The sequence below is a fragment of the Ovis canadensis genome, chromosome 3 (assembly GCF_042477335.2).
Source record: "Ovis canadensis isolate MfBH-ARS-UI-01 breed Bighorn chromosome 3, ARS-UI_OviCan_v2, whole genome shotgun sequence".
NCBI lineage: Eukaryota > Metazoa > Chordata > Mammalia > Artiodactyla > Bovidae > Ovis > Ovis canadensis.
Genome location: NC_091247.1, coordinates 145,703,257 through 145,712,194, shown reverse-complemented (window position 1 = coordinate 145,712,194; position 8,938 = coordinate 145,703,257). Strand labels below are relative to the sequence as shown.

Here is an 8,938-nt window from a genome sequence, read left to right as displayed (position 1 = left end):
GGTGCATGAAAAGATGCTCAACATTGCCTTAATCAGGGAAATGCACATCAAAGTCACAGTGATATATAACACCTTTCAGAATGGCTATCATAAACAACAACAAAAAAACCCACAAATAACAAATGTCGGCAAGGATGTGGAAAAAAGGGAACCCTTGTACATGGTGGGAATGTAAATTAGTGCAGCCTTGGTGGAAAACAATCTGAACATTTCTCAAAAAACTAAAAATAGCACTACCATGTGACCCAGCAATTCCACTCTTGGGCATTGTATCTGAAAAAATCCTCTACTAATTTGAAAAGATATCTGCACCCCAATGTTCACAGCAGTGTTATTTACAATTGCCAAGATATGCTGCTGCTGCTAAGTCGCTTCAGTCATGTCTGACTCTGTGCAACCCCACAGACGGCAGCCCACCAGGATCCTCTGTCCCTGGGATTCTCCAGGCAAGAATACTGGAGTGGGTTGCCATTGCCTTCTCTGATTGCCAAGATATGGAAGCAACCTAAGTGTCCATTTACAGATGAATGGATAAAGAAGATATGCTTTATCTCATCCTCTGTCATCCCCTTCTCCTGCCTTCAATCTTTTCCAGCATCAGGGTCTTTTCTAATAAGCTGGCTCTTCACATCAGGTGGTCAAAGTATTGGAGTTTCAACTTCGGGATGAGTCCTTCCAATGAATATTCAGGGTTCATTTCCTTTAGGATTGACTGGCTTGATCTTGCTGTCCAAGGGGCTCTCAAGAATCTTCTCCAGCACCACAGTTTGAAAGTATCAATTCTTTGATGCCTAGCCTTCTTATGGTCCAACTTTCACATCTGTACATGACTACTGGAAAAACCATAGCTTTGACTAGATGGACCTTTGTTGGCAAAACAATGTCTCTGCTTTTTAATATGCTGTCTAGGTTTGTCATAGCTTTTCTTCTAAGGAGCAAGTGTCTTTTAATTTCACGGCTGCAGTCACCATGTAGTGATTTTGGAGTCCAAGAAAACAAAATCTGTCACTTTTTCCACTTTTTCCCATCTATTTGCCATGAAGTGATGGTACTAGATGCCATGATCTTAGTTTTTCGAATGTTGACTTTTAAGCCAGCTTTAGTCACTCTCCTCTTTCACCTTTATCAAGAGGCTCTCTAGTTTCTCTTCACTTTCTGCCATTAGAGTGGTATCATCTGCATATCTAAGGTTACTGATATTTCTCCTAGCAATCTTGATTCCAATTTGTGATTCATCCAGCCCAGCATTTCTCATGATGTACTCTTCTTATAAATTAAAGAAGCAGGGTAGCAATATGCAGCCTTGATGTACTCCTTTCCCAGTTTTGAATCAGTCTGTTGTTCCATGTCTGGTTCTAACTGTTGCTTTTGACCTTCATATAGGTTTCTTAGGAGGCCAGCAGGTCTCATCTCTTGAAGAATTTCCCAAGTTTGTTGTGATCCACAGATCAAAGGCTTAAGTATGGTCAACGAAGCAGAAGTAGATGTTTTTCTGGAATTCCCTTGCTTTTTCTATGATCTAACGAATGTTGCAAATTTGATCTCTGATTCTTTTGCTGAAGAATTGTGAATCACCATATTTTATACCTGTGACTGATATAGTATTATACATCAACTATACTTCAATAATAGTTCAAAATATTCACGTAGAGATGTTGAATAAAAAGCCTTCTGTTATCTTCTAGCATCTAATTCCTCCCCCAATTACTGTCACTTTTAATATATATCTTTCTAGAGGTCTGTTACATATTTACAGACATATACACATATATATGTATATATACTTTCCTAAGATAAGCGCAGAGTACATCATGAGAAATGCTGGACTGGGTGAAGCACAAGTTAGAATCAAGATTGCCAGGAGAAATATCAATAACCTCAGATATGCAGATGACATCACCCTTATGGCAGAAAGCTATGAAGAACTAAGGAGCCTTTTGATGAAATTGAAAGAGGAGAGTGAAAAAGTTGGCTTAAAACTCAGCATTCAGAAAACTAAGATCATGGCATTTGGTCCCATTACTTCATCACAAACAGATGGGGAAACAATGGAAACTGTTTATTTTCTTCTTTAAGAAAAATAAACAGTTTGAGAGACTTTATTTTTTGGGGCTCCAAAATCACTGCAGATGGTGACTGCAGCCATGAAATTAAAAGACGCTTGCTCTTTGAAAGAAAAGTTATGACCAATCTAGACAGCTTATTAAAAAGCAGAGACATTACTTTGCCGACTAAGGTCCGTCTAATCAAGGCTATGGTTTCTCCAGTAGTCATGTATGGATGTGAGAGTTGGACTATAAAGAAAGCTGAGCACCAAAGAATTGATGCTTTTGAACTGTGCTGTTGGAGAAGACTCTTGAGAGTCCCTTGGACAGCAAGGAGATCCAACCAGTCAATCCTAAAGGAAATCAGTTGTGAATATTCATTGGAAGGACTGATGCTGAAGCTGAAACTCCAATACTTTGGCCACCTGATGCGAAGAACTGACTCATTTGAAAAGACCCTGATGCTGGAAAAGATTGAAGGCAAGAGGAGAAGGGGATGACAGAGGATAAGATGTTTGGATGGCATCACTGACTCAATGGATATGAGTTTGGGTAAACTCCGGGAGTTGGTGATATACAGGGAGGCCTGGCGTGCTGCAGTCCATGGGGTTGCAAAGAGTCAGACACGACTAAGAGACTGAACTGAACTGAAGATGATAATTATATGTATATATTTTATTTGTATACAGATGGTAGCATACTCTATACACTATTCTGAAGAATACTTTTTCCCCTTAACTGTCTCTTGGAGAGCTATCCATCTCAATGTGTAGTAAAATCTCAGTCTTCCATGGAAAGGCATTTAGATTGTTTCCAATTCTTTGATACTATGGCAAAGGTACATTTTTACCTGAGGGAATACATTTTTGAGGCAAATATCTGTGAGTCAACTACTGGTTTAACTAATATAAAAAATTTCAATTTTTTTGTGATTATTGTCACTTGCCTTCCAAAAGGTTAATTTATATTTCTACCACAAACTCAGGAATGAATGTGTCTGTTTCCATAAATACTTGCCAGCATAATATTTTCAAATATTTTGATCTCTGCCAATCTGATTGCTGAATGCTGGTCTCTCATTGTACCTTAAATTTGTATCTTTTATCATTAATGGTACAATGCATCTTTTCATACACCTAAATCATTTGTTTATCCTTTTCCATGGACTATCTGTTCCCATACTTTGCCCTTTAAATTTTTTCTTCTAATTGACTTTTAAGAGTTCAAAAAAAAAAAAAAAAAAAGAGTTCCTTATGCATGGAGGAAATCAGCTCTTAGTCTGTGATGTAAAGCAAAGTTTCTTTTGCTCTTGCTCATGGTATTTTAAGATATTTTAAAACATTTATGTAGTGGCGGCGGCGGCGGCTACTTTGCGCGTCGCGCTGGCGGCGGCGGTATGGGGCTGAGACGAGTGCGGGCGGTCTTTTTCGACCTGGACAACACGCTCATCGACACGGCCAGCGCGAGTCGGAAGGGCATGTTGGAGGGGATGACCCAGGAATGGAACCTTGGTCTCCTGCATTACAGGTGATAAAGCTCTTACAATCAAAATACCATTACAAAGAAGAGGCTGAAATCATCTGCAACAAAGTTCAAGTTAAACTCAGCAAGGAATGCTTTCATCCTTCTAATACGTGCATTACTGACCTCAGGACTTCACACTGGGAAGAAGCAATCCAGGAAACCAAAGGCGGTGCAGCCAATAGGAAATTAGCTGAAGAATGTTATTTCCTGTGGAAATCTACACGTTTACAGCACATGACACTGGCCGAAGAGGTCAAAGCCATGCTCACTGAACTTCGGAAGGAGGTCCGCCTTCTCTTACTGACAAACGGAGAACGGCAGACCCAGCGGGAGAAGATTGAGGCTTGTGCTTGTCAGTCCTATTTTGACGCTATTGTTGTGGGTGGAGAGCAGAAGGAGGAGAAACCGGCCCCTTCCATATTTTATTACTCTTGTGACCTCCTCGGGGTACAGCCTGGGGACTGTGTGATGGTTGGTGACACGCTGGAAACCGATATACAAGGAGGCCTCAATGCAGGGCTGAAGGCAACAGTCTGGATAAATAAAAATGGGATGGTGCCCCTGAAGTCATCCCCCACACCACATTATATCGTTTCTTCTGTGCTAGAGTTACCTGCCCTCTTACACAGCATAGACTGCAAAGTCAGTGTGTCCACTTAAAGCACAGAAAACGGTATACTTACGAATTTTAGGGTCAAATTACAGGGTTCCAGCTAAGAAAAGTTAAGGCATTCTCTATACTGTGACCCAGTTCTAAGGATAATTACAGCTGTCATGTAATGGCCAACCAACCATTGACTGGTATTTATATCTGAAAATCCAGAGTACATTAATACAAGTTACTTTTAGCAGTGTCATCCAGGAAACTTTGAAGAAGTATATTTGTTCATCTGTGGCTTGAGATTAAAAAAAAAAATTTATTTTATTAATCTGTTAGCATCTTGGATCTCTGAAGATACCAAGGAAGATGATTTGTTCATGGAAGCACAAATACAGATTTTATGCTTTGGCTTAAAAATAGATTAAAAAAAATAGCTATTCTGAAACATATATAATAGAGATATATTAGAGCAGTTGGATCTGGTTGATATGAAGTAAGTACCAAGTTACATGCCAATCAAAGCATTTCATAGTGAAATTATTTTCATATTTTTCTGTTTTAAAAACATGCACCATATTTTTGCCTACTTTGAATGTATACTTCTCTTATGAATCTAATTTTTCTGCCTTACCTTTTTGTGGGGGGAGGGGATAGATTTCCTATGGTGTGTATGTGACCAATAAATTCTTCCAGTAAAAAAGCTGTTAAACTCAAAAAAAAAATAAATAAATAAAAATAAAAAAAATAAAAAAAAACATTTATGTAAAATTTTAGAAATTTTATTTGGCTGAATCTATCAATCACTACTTTTGCGGTTTCTGGGTTTTATGGAAAAATCTAAAAAGTTCCTCTCTACTTTGAGATTTTTAAGACATTCTCCTGTTTTTTCCCCTCTTAGTTCTTTTCTGGTTTCATTTTTCTCATGTAAATTTTGATACATCTGGATTTTGTGTGGGTATGTGGTGTAATGTACAAATTCAACTTTCTCCCTGGGTGCCCGTGAAAATCTTTTGTATGTTTACTAAGCTTTTTGCTTTGGGCGGCCCTGGGCAAAGCAGGGTGCGGCTACAGCATGGAAGATGTGACCCTGCCTTGTAGAGCTACACTGGGCCCTGGACACACAAGGTAGTATGCTGTTTTATTGTCATTGTGTTTGCAAATAAAGACATGGGGGATCTGCAGCGGAACTGCTAAGAGTGTTATGTGATGAGGAGAATATTGATTCACCGGAAGAGAGGGAGTCAGGTGAGAGGCTATGCGGATAGTGGTGTAAGTGGAACGAACATTTTAGAGAAATAGCAAGGGCCGCTGTTACCACTGGAAATGAAAATCCTTTCAATAATTTTGTATTTCTAGTTCATCCTTACATAGTGATGGTGGATGTTTTTAAATTTGATTTTTAAAATATGATTTAGGACAACACTACATAAGATTTTTAGGGTATGAGAAAATAGAAAATGTATTTCTTGGTCTCTGCCCCCAGTTCCTGGCACAGAGCTCCTAAAACCCTTGTAATTTCCTAAGTCATTAAAGTATTAGGAGCATCTTGTGTTCTAAAATTTGGTCTTTCATTACATCCCTACACAGGGCTCCTAAAATTCTTATAAATTCCTAAGTGATAGGATGGGGCTGACCACCAGAAAGACCAAACTATGATTAGCAGCTTAGAATTTTTCAACCCTTCCCCCATCTGCCAAAGAGAGGAGAGGGGCAGGAACTGGAGTTAAGAATTGATTGTGCCTACATGAGGAAGCCTCTATTGTTTGCTTTGTATTTGTTTACTTTTGCAAATAAAATCACAACAGGTTTATTTCTAGCAAAAAAAAAAAAAAATTCCAAAATTAAGGGATTTGGAGACCTTCCAGGTGGGTGAACAGGTGGAAGTGTGGGGAGAACAGTACCCTCAGAGAGGGCACAGGAGTTCCACATCCCTTCCCATTTACCTCACTCTAGGCATCTCTTCCATCTGGATGTTCATTATATCTTTTATCATATCCTTTTGCAATAAACCAGTCCGTGCAGTAAACTGTTTTCCTGAATTCTGCAAGCCATTTGAGCAAATTATTCAAGCCAGTTGAGGGGGTTGTGGGAGCCTATTGGTTGAAGCACAGGTGACAATCGGAGTTTGCTCTAGCCCTCTCAGGTGCGGGACAGTCTGCTGGGACTGAGCTCTTAGCATGTGGGATTGGACCTCCTCTCCAGGTAGACACAGTCAGAATTAGGCTGTAGGACACCCAGCTGGTGCCATGGAGAACTGCTTGGTGTGAGTAGAACCTCCCCCCCCCCCAGCCCCCCCACCATACTTGGTGGCCAGAAGTGAAGGGTGCAGTGTGAGCAGTAAAGGAGACAGACAGGAAAGAAACACAGGGTAGGCAAGAAAAGTTTTTTCCCAACTCAGGAGATAGAGCAAACTGAGTTTTTGTAACACAGAGGGCTTGTTTCTCAAACTTTAAGCAAACCTTGTATAGTAACAGCCTTTTAGGCACCTACAAGTGGAAGATTGGAAACTTTCAATGAACACGTAAAACAAAAAGGAGGGTGCAAAATGGGTACAAGTTTAGTTAAGCAATGGTCACATTGATTGTATTTTTCTTCTGCTCTCTATTGGAGGTTTGTTTCTTTCAGCTTTTAGTTTTCACAGGAGGAATGAGGTCAGGTTCTTACGCTAAAGTCCGACGTCTTAAACGCTCAATTAAAGTCCAAGATTATCCAGGCATTTCCAGGATGCTTGCTGACTGGTGTCACTTGAAGTTCATGGGATGCAACTTCCATGGGGTCCGGGCATGCTGCCCCCCATTCCTACTTTCCAGGTCAGCTGTGTAGTCCATGTCAGCTGATTAGAGTACCTTTCTCTCAACATTTTGTAGTTCTAACTCCTTCAGGGTACTGTGATGAAGGGAAATTTTTGCTTTCTCACTTAGGAGAACTAGGAACAGGGTTCTGAGGGTTTATGCACATGTAAATGTAGATAAAGCCTTGTTTTTTTAAAAAAAATGCTCTTTCCAAAGAATAGATCCATGTATATGTATAATCAAATCCCTCTGCTGTACACCTGAGATTAACACAATGTTGTTAATAAACTACACTCCAATATACAATAAAAATTACCCTTTCCAGGGAACCCTCTTACACTGTTTGTGGGAATGTAAATGGACACAGCCACTAGGGAGGTTCTTTAAAAGTATGGAAGTTCTTTAAAAAAACTAAAAATAGAACTACCATATCACCCCACTCCTGGGGCATATCATCCCACTCCTGGGAATATAACCAGTGCTCAGTTTAGTTAGTCATGTCTGACTCTTTGTGACCCCATGGACTGCAACTTACCAGGTTCCTCTGTCCATAGCATTTTCCAGGCAGGAATACTGGAGTGGGTTGCCATTTCCTCCCCCAGGGAATCTTCATGATGCAGGGCTTGAACCAGCATCTCCTGCACCTCCTGCATTACAGGTGAATTCTTTACCCCCTGAGCCATCAGGGAAGCCCCATATACCCAGACAAAACCATAATTCAAAAAGATATATGCACCCCAATTTCATTGCAGCACTATTTACAATAGCCAGGACATGGAGGTAACCTAAATGTCAGTCGACAGAAGAATGGATAAAGAAGATGTGGTACATAGACACCATCGAATATTGCTCATCATGAAAAGGAATGGAATTCTACCAGTTGCTAAGACGTAGATGGGCCTAGAGATTACCATACAGAGTGAAGTTAGTCAGAAAGAGAAAAACAAATATTATAAATTAATGCGTATGTGTGGAATCTAGAAAAATGGTATAGATGATCTTATTTGCAAAGCAGAAATAGAGACACAGGCAAAGAGAACAAACATACGGATACCAGTGGGGAAAGGATATTGGGAGGTTGGGCTTGACATATATACACTCGTGATACACTGTACTGTATAGCGCAGGAACTGTACTCAATCCTCTGTGACCTAAATGAAGGAAATCCAAAACAGAGGGGGTGTATGCAAACATATAGCTGACTCACTTTGCTGTACAGCAGAAACTAACAATGTAGATCAAAGTCACTGAGTCCTGTCTGAATCTTTGCAACCCTGCGGACTATATAGTCCATGGAATTCTCCAGTCCAGAATACTGGAGTGGGTAGCCTTTCCCTTCTCCAGGGGATCTTCCTGACCCAGGGATGGAACCAGGGTCTCCTGCATTGCAGGAGGATTCTTTACCAACTGAGCTATGAGGGAAGCCTGCTACTATAAACATGTAAAAATAAATTAAAAATTTTAAAAAATAAAAAATTTTTATTAAAAAAATCTTTTCCAGAGAAAGACAAATATCATATGATATCACTTATATGTGGAATGTAAACTATGACACAGATGAATTTATCTATGAAACAGAAACAGATTCACAGACAGAAAACAGACTTGTGGTTTCCAAGGGGAGCAATAGGTTGGGAATTTGGGATTAGCAGATGCAAACTATTATATATAGGATGGATAAACAATACGGTCCTACACAGGGAACTACATCCAACATCCTGTGATAAACATAATGGGAAAGAATATGAAAAGAATGTGCATATATGTATGTATATGCACTAATGTAACAGAATCACTCTTGTACAGCAGAAATCAACATGTAAAGCAACTATACTTCAATAAAAATAAATTTAAGAAAATACCCTTTCCACATTTTTTTTTCTTGCTTTCTATTCATAGCACAAGATGTCTCCTGCTTCCCAGAGAAAAGAAACCATTGGGGAGAAGTTGCGGCAGCCTCCTGCTTCTAGTTTGTC

General features: G+C 39.7%; 1 protein-coding gene across 1 annotated transcript; it reads left to right on the top strand.

Annotated features, from left to right (window-relative positions):
* The first annotated feature begins 3,405 nt into the window (after positions 1-3,405).
* On the top strand, positions 3,406-4,909 carry LOC138437351 (N-acylneuraminate-9-phosphatase). The gene is made up of 2 exons (XM_069584500.1): positions 3,406-3,529; positions 3,571-4,909. The coding sequence occupies exons 1-2, from the start codon at positions 3,442-3,444 to the stop codon at positions 4,227-4,229; spliced, it is 747 nt and encodes a 248-aa protein (XP_069440601.1). The 5' UTR covers positions 3,406-3,441; the 3' UTR covers positions 4,230-4,909.
* The last annotated feature ends 4,029 nt before the right edge of the window (positions 4,910-8,938 follow it).

Bases quoted from the DNA above. Each gene is read 5' to 3' on its own strand.
- LOC138437351 (XM_069584500.1), top strand. From the start codon at position 3,442: ATGGGGCTGAGACGAGTGCGGGCGGTCTTTTTCGACCTGGACAACACG. The intron at 3,530-3,570 runs AGGGGATGACCC...CTCCTGCATTAC, and splicing joins GAGTCGGAAGGGCATGTTGG to AGGTGATAAAGCTCTTACAA.